Source organism: Stenella coeruleoalba (genome assembly GCF_951394435.1).
Source record: "Stenella coeruleoalba genome assembly, chromosome: X".
Classification (NCBI taxonomy): domain Eukaryota; kingdom Metazoa; phylum Chordata; class Mammalia; order Artiodactyla; family Delphinidae; genus Stenella; species Stenella coeruleoalba.
The window spans coordinates 36,394,585-36,416,218 of record NC_137152.1 but is presented as its reverse complement, the minus strand read 5'-3'; the positions used below and the strand labels follow the sequence as shown (position 1 = coordinate 36,416,218).

General features: G+C 39.6%; 1 protein-coding gene across 1 annotated transcript in view; it reads left to right on the top strand.

Annotated features, from left to right (window-relative positions):
- The window catches only part of SLC9A7 (solute carrier family 9 member A7), a 147,165-nt gene that overhangs the window by 63,929 nt on the left and 61,602 nt on the right, over positions 1 to 21,634 (top strand). Inside the window, exons 2-5 of the mRNA XM_079911487.1 lie at positions 7,856 to 8,055; positions 10,004 to 10,081; positions 15,890 to 15,966; positions 18,870 to 18,982. Of these exons, the coding sequence (XP_079767613.1) occupies positions 7,856 to 8,055; positions 10,004 to 10,081; positions 15,890 to 15,966; positions 18,870 to 18,982 (468 nt within the window). The remainder of the gene's footprint in view (positions 1 to 7,855; positions 8,056 to 10,003; positions 10,082 to 15,889; positions 15,967 to 18,869; positions 18,983 to 21,634) is intronic.

Here is a 21,634-nt window from a genome sequence, read left to right as displayed (position 1 = left end):
CTGATTCACTTTGTTGTACAACAGAAACTAAGACAGTATTGTGAAGCAATTATAATCCAATAAAGATCTATTTTTAAAAAAGTTCAGTCATCGAGTCCAAGTCTGCCTCCTTGGTTCCTAGTTTTCAATGAAAGACTCTCCCACTCTTCCATTATATACTAGAATGGGCATCTCCATTTTGTAAAGACTGTCAGAAGGTATGTGGTATCTGGTCACCCATAGAGAAATGCTGTGCAGCACAGCAATGATGAGAAGATGTTCCTGGTGTCCCAAGAACTTCATGGGACAATATAATGATTTTTCCATATCTTGTTTTCCCAAGTAGATATCTAAGACTTAAAGTCATTTTCTTCCTCTTATTCTTAACTGTGACATTCCATATTTCGGGAAACTACTTAGCAATTATGGTGTTTTTTGACTCACATAAACTTGTTCCATGTTGGTTTTAATCAAATCTTTGGAATTTTAGCTGTTGAAGAAGAGGAACATTGGATTGGAGGTTGAACTCTTGGCTGATGGGCCTGATTTTCACTATTTTAGTATCTCATATACTGATGGAAGCAAGACAGAACATTTGTCTTGAAGGGCTACAGACTCCGTTTATTTCTTCAATTAAAGTCAACCTTTATCAGAATAGCATTGGCTGGCTGATTGGTGATTCACAGATTTTCTGTTGTATTGTCAAGAGTTATCAGATTTGAAGCAGCTAGAACTCTCATACATTGCTTGGCACTGGGTAGATTGTTGCAAAATGGTATAGTAACTGGGAAATGATTTGACCAATTCTTATAAAGTTAAACATACACTTGCCCAATGACTGAGCAATCCCACGCTGGGTACTTGCCCTAGAGAATTGAAAACATGTTCACATAAAACCCGGTTTTATGGATGTTCATAGCAGCCTTATTTGTGATAGCCAAAAGTATGCTTGACATCATTAGGCATTAGGGAAATGCAAATTAAAACCACAGTGAGATATCACTTAACACTCTCTGAAATAGATACAATCAAAAGACAATAACAAGTGTTGTAGAGCATGTAAACAACCTTTAACTCTCATACTTTGCTGGTGGGGGTATAAATTGTATAAAATGGTATACAGTTTCCCAAATGGAAAACAGTTCAACAGTTTCTTAAAGTAGTAAAGATAGATTTACCATATGACACAGCAGTTCTGCTCCTAGGTTTCAACCCTAGAGAAATGAAAACATATGTCCATACAGACTTGTATGCAAATGTTCATAGTAGCATTATTCATAATAGCAGAAAAGTGGAACCAACGCAAATGCTCATCAACTGGTGAATGGATAAACAAAATATGGTATATCCATACAATGGAATACTATTCAACAATAAAAAGTAATGAAGTACTAATACCTTTCTTCCACAATGGGTGAGCCTTGAAAACAGTATGCTAAGACAAAGAAGCCAGACACAAAAGAGTACATATTGTATGATTCCATTTATATGAAATGTCCAGAAAAGGCAAATCTATAGAGACAGAAAATAGATCAGTTGCCTGGGGCTGGGAGTGGGAAACAGAGAGTGACTGCAAAAGGAAATGGTCCAAATTAGATTGTGATAATTGCACAACTCTGCGAATATAATAAAATGATTGAATTGTACACTTAAAATGGGGAATTTTATGGTATGTGAATTGTACCTCAGTAAAATTGTTTTTAGGGCTTCCCTGGTGGCGCAGTGGTTGAGAGTCCGCCTGCCGATGCAGAGGACATGGGTTCGTGCCCCGGTCCGGGAAGATCCCACATGCCGCGGAGCGGCTGGGCCCGTGAGCCATGGCCGCTGAGCCTGCGCGTCCGGAGCCTGTGCTCCGCAACCGGAGAGGCCACAACAGTGACAGGCCCGCGTACCACATACACACACAAAAATTGTTTTTAAAAAGTATTTCACTACATATTCAAAACAAGTAACAAAAATATTTTAAATGAATTCTCCTTGAAACGAATATATCAATGAATAGCACAGCTGCATAATAAGTAATAGAACAAGTAGAAAAGGATATTGAAAAGGCTGTAACATACATTCTTAATACAAGAGTCGCTTAAATGACCCTCAAACCTGAAAAATCATTGTCACTGCTGGCACCCATTGCATCCTCTTTATTTGCTCGATTAGAAATAGTTATCACTCTCTTCAAACACTGTGTAACGGGATGTGGAATGGGACGCTTTCTTTTCTCAGAATTTCAGATGAAGCTTTAGAACTCAGAACAACTCCTACAGTGCTGTAAAAATCCCCATAGCGGTGGCCAAACCGAACTGATGATCATCTGCTCCCAGTAGCTCATATAAGGGAAGGTGGAGTCTCGTTAGAGAACAGTGCATCCATGCACCTGTTCCCAACTCCTTAACAAAGGCTTATTAATAGAGACATTTAAATATTGCAGCAGGTGGATAGCTGTCTAGAATTACAGCTGAGTGTCAATTTGTTCAACTGTCTTCCCAACAACCTGAGTCACAAAAGCGGAAACTGGCACCAGACTAGTGGGGCTAGTTCCTTTAATGGCCTCATAGCATTTTTGAACAATGCTTTGTCCATAATTAAGTTCCTTCCTCATACCACCAATGGGCACATGCATAAATTGTATATAGGGTTCTTTTTTTGGTTATGTGTTTCTTTTAAACATTAGAAAAGTTGGCAGTTGTATACCATCAGCACAATACGCAAATACAGGAGTTTTTTCATACTCAAAAGTTGCAACAGTCTTGAGTTTTTTCTACTGAAAAAGTCTTGAATTTTTGCACCTTTGGAGTTCACCATGTTGCTTTAAGCCACATCAGATGTCAAAGGAATTTCATGTATATTTGCTTTCTGTAAAAGTTCAAAACTAAATTCTTTCCTAGCATTAGTCATATACCTGTGAAATCAGTGAGTCTCTTTTCATCAGTTGACATGTGATATTTTTCTGGCCCACACACAGTAGATTATTGCTCTTTGTAATCTGGAACACTATGATGTTGATCCAGTAAAGTCATTAATGCCTCTATTGTTCTCCATCATTTTTTTGGGAATACTGAAGTTTCTGAGCTTTGCAAAATATCTAATGTCAAATTCTAATTCCTTGTAGTTAAGACCTCTTTATAGTTCCCTGTCAGAGGATGTCTTCCATATCTAGAAGATGGAAATATGCCATTCATGTTTTTTCCAAGTCTTCGTTATATTCTCACTAAAATACCCCTCTGCAGTCCTAATGTCTTATTCTTTCTTGAAGTGGAAGATGCCACACGTGAACTTAATATAGCAATGACTGTCCTTTTGTGCCATGGACTCCAGTGGTAATAAATATGAATCTAAATGTCTGAGGAGCTACTCAAACTCTACCTTGAATTAGCAGCAAATCCTGTTGCTTGGTATATTTTTGGTCAAAACTATCAATCATGACGTTTTAACCTGTATCTTTGCTGTGAGGGGGCTTTGTTGCCATATTTTAACACAAGGGGGCAGCATCATCACCTTCACTGTCTCCATCACATCTTTAGCATGGGCACATTGGACCCGGGTAGGGAGGGAAAGATTTTATAAGTATGTATTATTATTTTTAATATTCGTCATCTAATAATGCTTCTAGGTATGATGGTGATGATTACGGACAGAGACTGCGAGGGTATTTCCTGTAGTTGAGGAATTTGTCTGCAAATAAAAGCCTCCTGTAAGGAAAAATCTCCTGTTTCCCTTCTGCTCTCAATACTCTTACTGGACATTTCTGTGACCACATGTGTGGGAGTTTTCTCACACCTAAGCAGTTCTCCAGCTCTCTAGTGGATACCAACTGAGTATCCCACAATTTAACTCAACTCTGACACTGTCTACTTGGAAATAGCATCAGATCCCACAGGCCTCATAAGACCCCTGCCCCTCTCACTTCAGAGGTTAGTCACAAGTCCAGGTTATCACCTGAACTTCTGACCAACTGGCTATAAATAAGAGGTTCTCATGTTCCCCTCCTTAGCTTTGATCATTTGCTAAAATAGCTCAAAGAACTCAGGAAGCCCATTTACTTACTATATTGCTGGTTTATTATCAAAGGATATAACTCAGGAACCATCAGATGGAAGAGATGTATAAGGTAAGGTATGTGGAAAGGGACATGGAGCTTCCATGCCCTCTTCGGGTAAGCTACCCTCTCTGGCGCTTCACGTGTGCAGCAACCCAGAACCTCTCTGAACCTGTGTACTTTGGGACTTTTTATTGAGGCTTCATTACATAGGTGTAATTAATTAAATCATTGGCCATTAGTGATCCACTTAACCTCTAGCTCCTCTTCCCTGCATGGAGGTCAGGGGGTGGGGTGGAATTAAAAGTTCCAACTCTGGGGACTTCCCTGGTCATCCAGTGGGTAAGACTCCGTGCTCCCAGTGCTGGGGGCCCAGGTTCAATCCCTGGTTGGGGAACTAGATCGCGCATGCATGCCGCAACTAAGAAGTCCTCATGCCGCAACTAAAAAGATCCCGCATGCCACAATGAAGACTGTGCGCAGCCTAAATAAATAAATAAATAAGTTCCAACTCTCTAATCACCTGGTTGGTTCCCCTGGCAACCAGCCCTCATTCGGAGGCTAATCCGGGAACCCCCAGCCACCAGCCACCTCATTAGCATACAAAAAGACACTTAGCACTTCAGAGATTGGGGGGGCGGGGGGGGGGGTTAGGAGCTCTGTACCAGGAAACTGGGACAAAGACCAAATATATCTTATTATAAATCACAGTATCACAACTCCTCTTTTGTTAGAATAGTTGTCATTGTGAAGACCCTGTGCTATTGTGGTTTATTTTTTTAGTTAGCTCTGCAAATATTGAAGCTAGTACTGAAAAGAAACAGTGAGTTATGTAAAGCAGCTATTGATTTGGGAGAAGGATAGCCTTTTGTAAATGACTTACTTTGGTTTCCTGATGAAGACACTGTTAACTGAAGCGAAACGTGTTTTATTCAGGGACCTTACTGAGTACTATACAGCCCAGGAAACAGCCTCTCAGATAGCTCGGAGGATCTGTTCCAAAGAGGTAAGGGAGGAGCCAGGATATATAGGAGTTTTTGCAGGAAAAAAAACCCGAAATGTGTAGTCGAACATCAAAAGATTACCACTAATCACAAAAACCAGACCTGTCAAGTTAATGAATTTAGCACTTTTCTATGTCTGCGAAGATGCAAGAGTCTGGCTCATTGAAATTATTTCTTTGATATGCATTTTAACTATCTATGTTCACATCATGTTTTTCTCCGTCTGAATTCTCCCCAGGGCACACCTTGGGTTGTGGGGGGCGCGGTTACATTGGCAGCTTATGGCCGGCAATATTCTTTGTTTACTGGAATGGCAGGCAACATTTTTTTTTCCACAGCACCCCCTCTTGGTCGTAAATTAGACCAAGGTTTGGGAGGCATTTCTTGACCAATTTGTCCCAAGGTGCTAAGAAGGCTCATTCCTAGATCAGATGAGGATTGTGTTGATAGGCCACTCAATGTGCTAAATTTTGGATTAGGCCCTGTTAGTAACCTAAAATTCTCTGGATCTTCTGTTTTACTCGTCTGTTATGATCCAGGGGATGTTTTCCCTTGTTGCTTCTTCCCACATCTAGAGTTGCACTATTACAGTTAATTCTATATAGAGTTAAATGTATGATCTACTATCTACTATCTCAAGATGTTTAGCCATCAAGAGGCCTGGTTACACATTGGGTAAAAATTGGGTTACAATTGGGTAAAAAGCATATATATATTTAACTGGGGTAAATAGAGTGGACTTGTTTGGGGCCCTTTAATGTTGGGGACCATAGGGGGTCCCTTTGGCCCATCCAACCTTAGGTAGTGTTGTATCAAAACCTTTTGTTTTAATCCCATTAACATCTGTTTTATTTATCCCATTTCTTAATAACCATCTGAAGATTTTTATCCTTTTGGGACGAGTCCCTTTAAATTTTTCACCTTTTTGGAAAGAAATCTATAGACTTTCTCTCAGGTTCTTATTTTCCTGTTAATCAACCTAATTAACAATTAATCTCCTGTTCATTAGCATCTGTAAGACCCATTGAGGGTAAGTTGAGACCACAAATGAGGCTTCCCAAACTGGTTTTTTTGTTTTGTTTTGTTTTAAACTGAGGGAGTTCTTAGGTTAGCTATTTTTTTTACCACCTTCTAATTTGTTTTTTCATAGGTACCAGTAAAATGGCTGTTTATGAGAGCGCTCTAAAAATTCACCAATTTAGACGTTTCCCCAATTTAAAGGATCCATCGTCTGGCCATTGATGAGATATGTTAATAGTGACACAAATCAATAACACGCTAGAGGCGTCCCCACAAGAGAGTGCAAAGGATGCAGCCTTCACAAGATCTAGAAAGTTTACTCCCCAAAATAGTCTTAAGAGAGTAAAGGACCTTCGTTGTACAGGTTGACACAACGAAGGTGAGGATGACAAAGGCCCCTTATGGGCACCTCGTATGACAAATTTCCCTTAGAGCTGGCACAGCCAAGCCAGAAAAAGAGACTGCTCAGGACCCCAGTCTATTTGATTGGCTGCCAAATGTAAACCATGTGTGTACCTTCCAGAGCGCGGAGACCAAGCTCTCAAATTGAGATTATTAAGAACCTCATTTTTAATCTGTAGTAAAATTTTACAACTTTATTTGTTCACAAAAGTCAACAAAGTTCAAGTATGTTAGTACAGGTCTTTAACAACAACAACCACAACAACAATAATAAAGCAATACAGACACAGAGCACAGAGTTTGGCTTAAAAAACTGTATCTTTCTGGATTTTATATGTTATTTGTTCTTCAGCAATGTCTTGTGAGTTCTCATATGTCTTGGTGATAAGAGACATTGTAGAACATTATACATAGGATATAATAAGCATTTTCTTTCTTTTTCTCATATAACTTTCTCCATTAATGGCAAAATGAGATGGGGGAGCATTTTACCATTCTCTCTCTTAATATTGCTAGCAAAGAACTGAATATAGAGAGAGGTCTGAAGTTTTCCACCTAAGAGAGAATTGTGGAAAGTGTCTGGTTGTTATTTATGTTTTCTTTTTTTTCACATTTCCCTCACTTTTACTTGGGCATGTGTGACTCATGTCCAGGACCAGGGGAGCAACATTTCTTCATAACTCACGGAATTAAATGCTTACACACAATTTTGCTGGTTTTTTCCTCCTAAAGGGAAAACCCTGCTAAGAACAGAATGAGACGGAAAGACTTGCAGCTAATTATGCTAGCTGTGTCAATGGCATAGCCCCAAGAAGCCAGCTCTCCAGTCCCTGAATCATGACTGCGAAAATTGGCACTGTGCTGTTTAGCTCCCTAAGGGATGTAATTATTTTCTCCATGATACCCAATACTTGAAATGACCTCAGCAAAAGCATTTCTTTTCTTTTTTTTCCCTTCCTCTAGTGTGTGGCAAAACAAATTGCATTTGTAACAACTAGAAATTCCCGAGGCCTTGTCCTCACTGGCGGATGGCCTGAGGGATGCTGCTGGTGCAAATCAAAGAGCTCAGTGGTTCTGCTTTGTGCTGTGCTAGGCAGAAAAAAACTTTGCCTCTTATCACCCCATCTTCCTCCAGCAGAAACCTGAGAAATGAGACATGATCAGTGGTTCATAGTACTCGGAGTACTGTCATAATCCCAAAAGGTACTGTCCTACCTTGTCCTCTTGGTGGCTGAGGGACTCAAACCAGAATAGATGGATTCTTAACCCTTTTGAAGGACTGTGTAGTTGTCCCTAAAATACACATCATCTACCTGGTCTCTAAGATTACTTCAGAGTTTCTTAGTTGTTGCCATTATTCCCATGCTCTCTGTGTCCTTCCACAGGCCTGATGTTTTCTTCCACTCTGTTTCAGGGCTCATCGTCGGGGTGATCCTGAGGTACGGCACCACTGCCACCAGTGGTCATGACAAGTCACTCAGCTGCACTCAGGAAGACAGGGCCTTCAGCACCTTATTAGTGAATGTCAGTGGGAAGTTCTTCGAATACACCCTGAAAGGAGAAATCAGCCCTGGCAAGGTCAACAGTGTAGAGCAGAATGACATGCTGAGGAAGGTGAGCTCGGGCCACTCAGCCACTTTGGTCCTGACGTGGTTTTTGATTTTCTGATTCTCTCTCAACTTTGTGAACAGAAATCTTTTGACACTCCTGGAACATCAGTAACATTCCTGGCTGTCAGTTTGGCTAGAAAGCTTTTGGACTGTGATGAGGAGAAGGAACCATATTTGAACTTGAGCCTTTTAGCTTTGTCAGACTGATGTGGGCCACCAATGGTGCAGTGGGTTTGTACATCCCACTCAGCTCCTCTGTCCAACTCCCATCTCTTTTTGATTATGTCTCTTACTCTTGTTATGCTTTAGGGATGAGATTGTTTCTTTCTTAAATTAAGATTGGTTTCTTATTTTTTTTTAGCTTGTTATAATCAGTGTTCAGAAGTGTTATTCTTACTTCTTCGTGGTTATTTTACCATATTCTACAAACATTTATTGAGTTTCCCACTCTCATTGGTGATTGATGCCAAAGCCTTAATGAATCTTCAGAGGAAAAATGTCTTGTTGTCTTAGAATTTGAGTCCACATGTTGTTTTTCATTTAATGTTGGGGGTAGCTAAAATACTCCACAGGAAAAGGGATTATATATCTCTTCATTTCACTTGGGTGATTTCCAGGATAAGCACAAGATCTGTATTTATCCACATACATTCTAGTACCTTATAGACCCGGGCTTATCAGCAGGAGGGCTTCCGTATAAAGTCTGGGGATCCAAGTTGTGTGAGACCCCTTTAATACGTGAAAGCTTGCAGTCAAAGACTGTAGCCTGTGCTCCAAAATTAAATTATTGTTGTTCTCAGGATCTGCCATAATCCTTAAAGAAAATTATTCTCAACCTGGAGCGTTCAACACGCCCATCTTCTCTCTGTCCCTAAGGGCGGTCCTAGTGAGCTCTTTGCTCTCAACCCTTCATAAGAATGCATGGGATTTCCATAAACATTTGTGAAATTAAATGCAACTGAGAAAGATACCCAGTGTAATACCACACTAATGGCTGTTTACATTTAATAATTAGAATGGAGATTTAAAATAATTAATTGAAATAAGAGCCAGTTAATCTACCAACATGAACAAATTCTTTAAAAAGGTTAGGAGGGGGCTTCCCTGGTGGCGCAGTGGTTGAGAGTCCGCCTGCCGATGCAGGGGACATGGGTTCGTGCCCCGGTCCGGGAAGATCCCACATGCCGCAGAGCGGCTGGGCCCGTGAGCCATGGCCGCTGAGCCTGCGCGTCCGGAGCCTGTGCTGTGCAACGGGAGAGGGCACAACAGTAAGAGGCCCGCAAACCGCAAAAAAAAAAAAAAGGTTAGGAGGTTTTATACAATGTTTAATTCTTTTCTGGATGTGATAAGGCTTTGCTCATAGTTCCAGAGTGATTTCCCTGATTGCCTACAGGTAGGTTTAGTCCCCTTAGAGTTGATGAGTTTATGTTGATATTCAGGAAGTCACTAGCACCACTGGAGACTTTGATCTAGTCCACATTACGTATCACAAATGGCTGGTCACTCAAAAGAAACTTAAATTCAGTAAGATTATGTCTATAAATCATTATGTGGTAGGATACAGGAAATTAATAAAGACTCACGACTGCATCTTTTATTGTAGTTGAACCTTTATAAAGGTTTGATAAAAATCAAGATGTTTTCATTTCTTGTTTAAGAACATTGACCAGAAGCTTTCTGTGAGTTCTCAAAATTGCATTGAATTGTTGTGTCTTAATACATATTCAACAACACACCAAGAGTAGAAGGCAGAAGTACCGTGTGGAGAAGAACAGGCCAGTGCTCATGGGAGCTGTGGCTTCTCTACTGTGCTGAGTCTGTGATTTTTCACATTTATGTCATTTGTTTTAAATATTCAAACTTTAGTCAGTGGCTTAAAATATTAAGCAAATATTATGGCACCAATTGGTATTCAACAAAAAAATTGGCTTTTTTTCTTTTTAAACTTTTAGGTAACATTTGATCCAGAGGTCTTTTTCAACATTCTGCTGCCTCCAATTATTTTCCATGCTGGATACAGTTTAAAGAAGGTAAGGAATTTTTGCCAGTATTTCTTAAAGCATGGGAATCTCTGCTTTAATTTTCCTGTACAATATTCTAGTTTTTTTCCTTCTCTCAGATTGCTTATTACTGTGTTCTATACCCACTCAGAGACTACAGTTGACTCATCATCAGTGACTCATTTCTGTTTTAAAGTCTAGAACTCTTATCCATTGTTGGTGGGAATGTAAAATGGTATGGCCACTCTGGAAAACATGTTTGCAGTTTCTTATAAAACTAAAGTTGAAATTACCATATGACCCAGCGATTTTATTTCTGAGGATTTATCCCAGAGAAATGAAAACTACTGTTTACACAAAAAACTGTACATGGTTGTTCATAATAACTTTATTTGTAATAGCCCCAAACTGGAAACAAACAAAATGTCCTACAATAGGTGAATAGTTAAACAAGCATCCATACCATGGATACTACTCAGCAATAAAATGGAACAAACTATTGACACACAAAACAGCCTGGATGGATCTCAAAGGCATTATGCTAAGTGAAAAAAAAATCCAATCTCAAAAGGTCAAATACTATATGGTTTCATTTATATAGCATTCTAGAAATGACAAAATTATAGGGATGGAGAACAAATTATTGGTTGCCAGGGGTTAGGGATGGTGGGGATGAGAAGGGGAGGGGGTGGCTGTGACTATAAAGTGGGTAGCATGAGAGAAATCTTCATGGCAGTGGAACAGTTCTGCATCTTGATTGCAGTGGTGGTTATAAGAATCTACACGTGTGATAAAATGACATAGAACTATGCACACACATTGTACCAATTTCAGTTTCCTGGTTTTGATATTGCACTACAATTATGTGAGATATAACTAGCGGAGGAAAATGTGTGAAGGTACCACGGGACCTCTCTGCACTATTCTTGCAACTTCTGTGAATCTATAATTACTCCAAAGTAAAAAGTTTAAAAAATATCATTATTGAGGGAGGGTCATTGTGTTCAGCAGCAAGGTTGGGCCTAAGCCCCTAGATATTTAAAATACCAAATACCTTTATAAATAGTGTGAGTGGCTCCCTTCCTCCCCATTGTGGGACTATTCTGTGAAAATTTAGCCTTCAAAAGGGCCTGCTTCAGATAACAGCCAAGGACCTTGTTTCAGCTGTCTTTCTGAAAGGGGACTAAAGGAAACCTTTTCAGTGAGCCTAGAGAAGAGAGATCTTGGCTGCCAATAAAACTCAGTAACATCCTTAGGAAGTAGAGAATGCCTTCAAAGTTGATAAACCTCTAGATAGATCAATCAAGGTAAAAAAAAAAAGAGGAAAGAAACAAATTACCTATATTAGGAATGAAAGAGGGGACATCAGTATAGACCCTTCATACATTAAAAGGACAATAAGAGAATAATATGAACAACTTTGTACCAATAAATTTGACAACCCAGGTGAAATGGACAAATTTCTCAAAAGGCACAAATTACCAAAACTGACCCAAGAAGAGAAGGAAAACTTCAACAGCCCTATATTAATGAAATAAACTGAGTTCATAGTTAAAAACCTTTATGTAAGCCCAGATGGCTTCACTGGTGAATTCTATCTAGCATTTAAGGAAGAAATAATGAGTCCTACACAAAATCTTTCAGAACATAGAGGAGGGAACAGTTACAACTCATTTTATGAGAGGGTGCCTGCCCATCAGGCTGGTTCTTCTGTCAAAGCAAATCTGCAGTTTTCAGAAGGTTTTTAAACTCTTCCCAACCCACACAAATATAGTTACTTATGGAGCATATGATATAAAGAATTTTGCATGTATCCTTTATTTCGGTTTTTATATACATTATTTCTGATCATCACAGAAACTCTGTAAGAATGTGAGCATGGTAGATTACCTCACACCCCTTCTCCCCCAGGTTTCCAACTCATTTATAAACAGACACAAGGAGCTAACTGGCAACTGAATGATCCATTTATGACCCAAAGTCCCTGGTGACGCATCTTGGATGATATAGTTTAGCCCTTGGTAATGGGGCTCCTTACTGCCGACCTCATGAATTGAAGACAGATGCCCTTTAGCCACCAAGTCGGTCACAGTCACAGATACGGAGGCTGAAATGGAGAGATCTTAGAAATTGTTGGGCCTTCCAAAGGCTGCCTCTTTTGCTCGTAGCATGGAGGCCATAGGAGCAAGAGCACTCCCCCACTTTCCGTAAGAGAGTCAAGGCTACAAGTCAGGGTCAAGCCAATCTCACCCTTCAGAGATCACATGGCCCCTTCTTACTGCATCACCTTCAAGGGAGGAGGGATGGAACTTAAGTCCCCTCTCCACAATGGATGCTTGAGGAGCAGGAGGCTGTGTTTCTGCACACCAGCCCAACGCACATCTGGACACTCACAGACATGTAGAGAATGTCCTGCATTTTACTGATGATGAAGCCAAATTGAGAACGATTAAGTGACATTTGAGGTTATATAGGTGGTGCAGGACTGAGTCAAGGTTATGCCTGTCTGTCTGACTGGAGGGCCTAGATTTGTTCCTCTGTGTTAACATTCTTTCCAGATATAGGTTTTCTGTACCGAAAAAGTATCCTTTTTCAGACTTATTTATGAGGTTGCCAGAGTAATCTGAATCTATATGTCAGCTATTGACATGTAAAAAATGGTAGATGATCTTACAGGTATAAATAATGTTATTCTTTATCTGAATAAAGAGTTTGGGAGCTGCTCTTAAGATCAAATGGGTGATGAATAATTTGGTATTTTAAATAACTAAACTTAATGTATAATCAAGGTCATAGTTGCTTTAAAATGAAACCAAACCGGGCTTCCCTGGTGGCGCAAGTGGTTGAGGGTCCGCCTGCCGATGCAGGGGACACGGGTTCGTGCCCCGGTCTGGGAAGATCCCACATGCCGCAGAGCGGCTAGGCCCGTGAGCCCTGGCCGCTGAGCCTGCGCGTCCGGAGCCTGTGCTCCGCAACGGGAGAGGCCACAACAGTGAAAGGCCCGCATACCACAAAAAAAAAAAAAAATGAAACTAAACCATTGGTTGTGAAAGCCACTCTAATGGCTAAAAAAACCCTTAGCGTTTGCAGAGCCTTCCCTTTGTCAGCTTCATTTTCTCAGAAGAAAAACAAATAACAGGCTTTGCCAGTTACCAACTTAAGTTGTTTTTGAAATGCTAGTCTTAAAGGTTATTATTAGCTCTTAGTTTAGTCTCTTTCCTTTTTAATCAGGCACCTAAATAGTTGGTACTTATGTGGTTGCCATCTCTGATTAAATGTTCCCAATTAAATGTGTAATAAGTGTTTCACCATTTAACCTCTGGTATGTAAACAGATTCATACCCTTTGACCTATGTACATGTAGTTGTCATTCAGACATGGGCCTTCTTTTTTCTAACTTGAAAAAAGTACCATGGTCTTAGCTCTGATTTTGTGCTACCACTCAGTTTGCTTAGAGGGCATTGGCAGGGAAAGAATTCACCTATAGAAGCTTTCATGTTTTGTGCATTTCCCCCAATACACACACACATACACACACACACCATGTTCAAATTTGTCAGGGGAATGGGCGATGATGAGGTTTCCCAAGGAGTAGGAATGTAAGGCTTAGAATGGTACAACTAGGAATTGGGATGCCGGGTGAATTTTCATTGAATGCAAACCTTCTCATCCTGATCTGTTTTAGGTTAATATTCTCAAAGGCTTTACCAGGGCATGCCATCTCCTTTTGTTTCTTTTTGCCATTCTATAATGGAAAGGGAAAAGAAGGGAGAGACTGAACCAGTCATGGCCATGTGAACCACACGTGACTGTGAACTGTTAAGGCCAAATAAGAAGATGATGAAAGATACAGGATTCCACTAGACACCTCCTGTCCTTCTTCCCTAAAAGGATGTGGTGGGAATCAAGAAGGGCATCTTGTGCGGTGAGAGTGCAATGCCTTGGGGTCAGAAGACCTGCTTTCCAGTTCTGGTGCTGCGGTTTGGTAGACATGTGACTTCAGGCAGCTCACATCACACTTTTGAGCCTTAGTTGTCTCTCATATAAAATGGTCCAAAAAACACCTTCACGATGAGGTTGTTGTGAGAATTGAATGAGCTAATATGCGAAAGTACTCTGTAAACTATGAAGTATATAATGAAATACTAGGTATAATAATATACAAATAAGTGGCATGTTATACCTTTTCAAGGTGCAATAAAATTCCAGTTCATATCAACAGATATGAATGGGATGGGTAATTTGTGTGTGTGTGTGTGTGTGTGTGTGATTTTAGAATATATCATGAATGCATTTTTGGTGGTAGATTTACATTTCTAATTTTATGCTTTGGCTAATATCATAAATACAAATTTACTTAATATATTCAAACCAACCATACGAATGATTACCCAAAAGAAAGCCAAGTGGCAAGGGAAAGCACATCTAGGGTTAAAATTTTGCTCCTGGATACTTCGCATGGGTTTCATTGGTCTCATGTCTTGTCCTTGATGCACTCCCTCCCTGGTTTAAGCACTTGATGGAGCTTTTAAAGGCAAGTAGGTCACAGTTGTTGGTTTTTTTTTGAAGCCTAATTTTTTTTTCAAAACAGTGGCATATAAATGCATTAGCATTAAAAAAGACTGAGGACAGTGACTGATTTAGGAAGCAAACATAATGTGTCTATAATATGTACAGGCAGTACCTTCATTTGATGACTGTCAGTGTGGGAAGCCCTTGAAGGATTCTGTTCTGAGCAGGTGGTTTAGGGCCACTAGGGGTTCTTTGATGCCTTCTTCACAGCCTCAGAGAGGGGCAGGCATTGGGGAAGGCTGAAGCCAAGGTCTTAGGTCTTCTGTCTGGAATGCAGGCCAGTGGTCGCCTGCAGCCCTGTGTCTGATCAGACTTCGTGAAGGCTGCTTGATCCAGGCTGAGTGCTTCTTCTGTGCCCTCTCTTTCCCTGATGGTGCTTAGCTCACATGCTGGGGCTCTCCTGCCTTTTAAAATTTCTAGATAAAGTGTTCCTGGTTCCTGTTTAATTAGGGTGTTTAGGGGATTTTGTTTGTCTGTTTTTGTTAAATAGTTATGATTGTCCAGTGTGAACAGCTTTATGCCTTGAGAAGTAAGGATCATGTCTCAGGGTCCCAAGAACATGGATTTTCCCCATCAGAATATCCACAGGCCCAGTGATTTATGAGAAGTAAATTCGTGTGTGTGTGTGTGTGTGTGTGTGTGTGTGTGTGTACACATACTTTTAAATTTGCCCATCTTAGATGAACTACCTGTTTCTTGTTTCTCCACACCTATCTCTATTTTTCCTCTTTCCCAGGCTCCAAAGATTAATTCAGATGAATATCAGAAGACGCCTCCGATGCTGAGTTAACCAGAAAGCTCCTTAGCACGTTCATAGCTTATTAGTTTCAAACTTATATCTGTAATGTTCTTCTAAAGTACCACCAGAACTGGAAGTGACTAGTTGAATCACTAGGGTAAAATAGTTTGGGTTAAATCTGTGAAAATGATTGGTCTACTTACACACACATAATACTCTCTCTCTCTCTCACACACACACACACACACAAAAAAAAACCACACAAAATGTAATTTAATATAATCAGCCAGAGTAGTTTTTTCTGAAATTTACTAAGGCCTTGCTTGCTTGTTTACTGATTGGTAGGACAAAGGATATCTTAAAACCATGATTTTCTAAGGCTAAATAGCATTATTCAGGAGTAACTTCAGTTGTTAATTAATATAATGGAAGCAGTAAGTAAAGTTTCACTTTTTAGAGACTTGTAGTGTTTCTAATGTTCACTGGCAAAATTCACAATGTGATTCCTGCTTTTTTGTTTTATTCAGAGACACTTTTTCAGAAACCTTGGGTCTATTCTGGCCTATGCCTTCTTGGGGACTGCCGTTTCCTGCTTCATTATCGGGTAAGTGACTCTTTGTCATATAACCAAATTACCACACTTCCAAAGAGATGAGATCCACATGGGTCCACAGAATCCAATATTTTCCCCAGCTTTACTGAGATATAATTGACACATAACATTGTGAAAGTGTAGGGTATACAGTGTGTTGATTTGACACATTTATAAATTGCAAAATGATTACCACCATAGTATTAGCTACCACCTTCATCCGGTCACATGGTTACCATTTCTTTTTTTGTGGTAAGAACATGTTAGCAACATTCAAGTATGTGGTAAAGTATCATTAGCTATAATCACTATGTTGTACATTAGATCCCCAAACTTATTAATCTTGTTACTGGAAGTTTGTACCCTTTGAGCAACACCTCCCCATTTCCCCCACCCCCCCAGCCCCTGGCAAGGGCCAGATTCCAGTATTTTGATGTTTATGATGATTGTAATTAAGATCTAGAGTTACATTGTCCAGTGTGGTAGCTATGAGCCACATGTGGCTATTTAAATTGAAATTAAGATTCATTAACACTGAAATAAAATAAAACCTAGTCCCCAGATCTTAGTTTCTAATAGCATTCTTCAATGAAAAGAACCAGGACCCCTTGCAGAAATGGCTGATTCTAGGGCTGGGGCAGCAAATATACAAAATGACAATGGAGCATCTTATAATGTCAGAGAGTAAGGAAGTGCTCAGAAAACAAACAAAAAGGATATGGAGCATGTCAAAGGGACACAGAGCCAGCCTGAAAACCCCCCCTCCCTAATGGCTAAAGAACAACAAAAGAAATAACATTGTTTTGGATCATCACCCAAAGCATAAAACAAATATATTTGAGTCTATACTGATATAAATAAATGATTGGATGAATAAATAAATGGGGGAGAAGTGACAAATCTGTGCAGAAGAATTCCAAATAATTTATGCAGATACAACCCCCCTCAAGGAGATGAAGCTTGGGCCTTCCCCCCTTTGATTGTGGGCTGTCCATAGTGACTTCCTTCCAAAGAGTACATCATGCAAAGGAAGAAGAAAGAGTAGCTTTACAGAGGAGAAACCAGGCAAACATTGCCTCAGCCAGATGATCAAGGTTAACACCAAAATTGGTAAATCATGTTGATACGCTGTACCTTTGATATCTGTGATGAGAATGGCGCTTACTGCTATGTCTTCCTCCCAAAATCACATTACCTCAGTCTAATCATGAGAAAAAAAAATCAGACAAGTCCCACATTCTGCAAAATACCTGACCAGTACTCCTCCCCAACTGCCAAGGTCATCAAAAACAAGCAAAGTCTGAGAAACTGTCACAGCCAAGAGGAGACAAAAGAGATATGATGGCTAAATGTAATGTGGTATCCTGGATGGAATCCTGGAACAGAAAAGGGATATTAGGTAAAAACTAAGGAAATCTGACTGAAATGTGAACTTTAGTTAATTAAAAAAAATTAGCTGGAAAGCTGGAGATAAAAGCAGGAGGCTTTTATGCCACTAAAACAGGAGGGGCTTGGACTTCGTCCTTTAAGAGAGACAAGCCACTGAAGAGTGAGAGGTTAGATAACTGGTATCGGTGACTATAGGGAAAACGCTACCACGGAGAAGTCTATTGCTCAGAAGTCTAAGCTTATGATAGAAGGAAATGGAGAGGAAGGTCCAAGTTTCAAGAAATATTTAAAAAGTAGGTGAAAGAAGCCTTTGATAAGCAACAAAGAGCAAATCAACTCTGTATCATAGAATTCCTGTGAATTGAAGTATAACTGTTTAGGTGTCTGGAACAGTGTCAATGTCTGGCACACAGTAGGCAAACACTAAGTTATAGCTATTTATTCTCAAAAGGATTCAATTCTGCAAATAGTTCTTGAACTTCTAGCTTCGTCAATCTACTGTTCTAGACACCTAAGGTACAAAGATGAGCAACGATACGGTCTTGACCTTTAAGAATCTTATTATTGGGGGTTGGCTGTAGGGTACAATGAGTCTATTCTGTGGCTATTTATTTTTGGCATTTTATTCTTTTCAATGTCGTTGTAAACGGGATTTTCTTAATTTCTCTTTATTCTGTGGTTGTTTTTATTCCCCTAATCCCTACAGCAGTTACCAACACACACACACACACACACACACACACACATACACACACACACACCCTTAATAACATGTACTAGGCCTTTTAACACTCTTCACTCCTCCCAATTTGTCAGCTGTCCTGTAGGAAATGTGCTCTGGCCAAGTTGAAATATTAACTTGGTGGTCCTTCTTGGGCCATATCACATTCTGTACAGTATAAGGAGGGCTGCTGCTGGCATGCCTAACCCATGCAAGGAGTGAGAAGCCAGGTATGTCCATGAGTATGCTGATATTTTAATGGGATGTTCAAAGAGCTTTGCCTCTCTTCCCTTCTTTGAAATAATTATTGGCAGAGAAAGTTGACCAGTTGAATCTTTGTGGCCAACCCATTTTTTTTCTCTCCAGCTTCATCCAGTCCACTCATTTCCATGACTTTAAATGCATTGTCTTAGAATCCTGGGAGTTTTGTAGCAATTCATTACCCATTTTGCAGGGTTCTTTCTCTTCCTTTCTTCCCTACTACACAGTTGCTTAAAATGCCCTAACTGTTGCTAATTAAGGATCATACTTTATAGTTGTACATAAGCACAGTTTTTTAAAATGGAGTGTTCAGATATTTCAGCAAGATGACATTAACTGCAGACCATTACTTGGTGCCAAAGTCTTATTTGCACATGTTCCTGGTAAGTGTCCAAGCACGGCAGCTGCCCGATGTTTTCACAAACCTCTCTGGAAGTACAGTATTCTAGTACTCCTCTGCTTGCTCATTTGCCAGGTTACTCGATTAGATGGGTTTCTTTTCTTTTTTTTTCCTTCTGACATAGTTTACCTTCCCTTCTTACAGAAATCTCATGTATGGTGTGGTGAAGCTCATGAAGATTGTGGGGCAGCTCTCGGATAAATTTTACTACACGGATTGTCTCTTTTTTGGAGCAGTTATCTCTGCTACTGACCCAGGTATTTGCATATTTGGCCTTATCATTATGATGTTTTATTATTTAAATCTTAAAAAGTTCAGAGCAATCATTAACTTTCATTACAGTAGGGAGACTGTAGTATTAACATGGAACAGTGGAGGAAGAGACCAGTAAGTGGTCTAACAGACTTAGATGGCTTTTCTAAGGGCCTGCATTTCCCTTTTCTTCTTCTTCTTATTATTGTAAAAAAAAAAACATAAAATTTACCATCTTAATCATCTTCAGGTGTATAGTTCAGCAGTGTTGAGTATATTCACATTGTTGTGCAACCAATCTCCAGAATTTTTTCATCTTGCAAAACTGAAACTCTATACCCATTAAGCAACATCTCCCCATCCTCCCCCCACCCCACCCCCAAGTCCTGGGCAACCACCATTCTACTTTCTGTCTCTATGAGTTTGACTACTGTAGATACCTCATATAAGTGGAATCATCAGAAGTTGTCTTTTTGTGTCTGGCTTATTTCATTAGCATAATGTCCTTAAGATTCATCTATGTTATAACATGTGTCAGAATTTCCTTCCTTTTAAACCTGAATAATATTCCATTGTATGAATATACCGCATCTTGTTTATCCATCCATCTGCCAACAAGCCCTTGGGTTGCTTCCACCTGTATTTCCCTTTTGTCTTTCATTTTAGAATGTCTAATTTAGTCATAATTTTTACACTTAGACTGTCTTTTTTCTCAGTGTTGTGCTTTTTCATTCTTTTAGGAAACCTATCATTTGGTTTAAATAATACCTTTGCTTAGTAGAAATGCACACCAGTACCTGTAGTGAATGTAATTTAATTTGTAAAGTCCTTTTGTGCAATGTTCCTGCACACTGTGATGTGGTTCCTATTCATAAATCTCTTACCTTGTATTTTTCAAGTGTTAGTTGAACCAGTTCTTAAAAGTGGAATTATTATATACCCTTCCTCCCCTGCAGCTCAAAACAAACAAACAAGCTCTCCTCTCCAAGTTGGAACCCATAATTGAATCAGTTCACATAAAGTAGTTATGGCTATTCTTTCCTCTAGTGTTAACTACTGAGAGTGCCATTGCAGGGAAAGAATTTATGGAGAAAGAGCTGATCTTGTTCTTACAGTACAGATGGAAAGGTCTTTTCATTGTCTATGATGTCCTCTAACATTCTGGGCAGTAATGATCTCTAAGATATACAGATTCCCACCATGCCCCACCTCCACTTCACCGTGCCTCTTGGGGGGTCCTCTAGATCAGCGCTACCCAGTAGACCTTTCTGTGATGATAGAAATGTTCTATAGTCTTCCCAATCCTTTATGGTAGCCAGTAGCTACTTGTGGCTATTGAGCACTTGAAATGTGGGATAGTGCAAGAAGAACTGATTTTTGAACTTTATGCTCAGTAATTTAAGTTTAAATGGCTACATGTGGCTAGTGGCTACCGCATTGGATAGCACAGCTCTAGACAGTTGTGTAGTTCTGAAAAATCTTGATGATCCAAAAACCGTTGATCTCTCTCACCACCCCCCTATTTTTTTTTTTTATGTTTTGAAAAAATTTTTTTCCTTTTTTTTTTTTTTTGGCCGCACCACGAGGCATGTGGGATCTTAGTTCCCTGACCAGGGATCGAACCCATGCCCCCTGCAGTGGAAGTGTGAAGTCCTAACCACTGGGCCACCAGGGAGGTCCCTCTCACCCCCCTGTTTTCTTACAAACACTCTAAGTAAATTGATACTGAAGACTTGGCTGGTTGAATCACCCTTGTTTGTGAGAAGAATGTGGGATGTGGAGTTGCAGGTGGTGGTTTGAGTTCTAGCCCTGCCAGTCAGTAAGCGGGTGGCCTGGGCACACTTTATCTCCTGAGCATCAGTTTCCTCATTTATGAAGTAGGAATAATGGTACCTGTTTCCTATTGTGAAGGGCTACTGTGAAGATTAAATGAGATAATGCATGTAAAGTGTTGAGCATAGCATCGGCTGATTATGTTGGTCTCTATCAACATCTTCTGACTCAGGCAGAGATTTCTCTGTTTTACCTCTGTGTGTGTGTGTGTGTGTGTGTGTGTGTGTGTGTGTGTGTGTGTGTGTAATAGGTTAGCACTTAATCTAAGCACTGTGAAAAGTAGCTTTATTATTCTAACACTACAATGTCTGTGACATCTCCAAATGTGTGTCTGTTGAGAAATGATTCTATATAAGTTTAAGAAAGGTGTTTAGTATCTCTGAAAATATATTACTAACTATACTCATCTATAACTTTACTACTAAAATCTTATTAGTACCACCAATAAGCAAAGGGAGGTTAGTGTAAGATAAAGATTACTGATACTGTTTTCTGAGCCATAGTGTCGCTTCATTTAATTGGATAGAAAGGCTTATTTTTCCAGATTATCTTTGTAATTGTTTACTTCACTTTAATGTGTCCATGCTGTGGTAGAAAATAATGGAAGGCATTACCATGACACACCATTCTTATTTGTCCTGTGAAGATTGGCACAGTAAAGGTTTTATAGAAATGAAAGTTCTAGAAAATTGAAACTTTAAACTTGTTAAACATCAGGACATTAACTTTAACTGCTTTTTAATGGAAATCTTTCTGAAATGTAAAGTGTTTTTGTAAATTAAAAGTGTTTTACCAGCTTCCTAAAAATCTGTTGTTTGAGAACT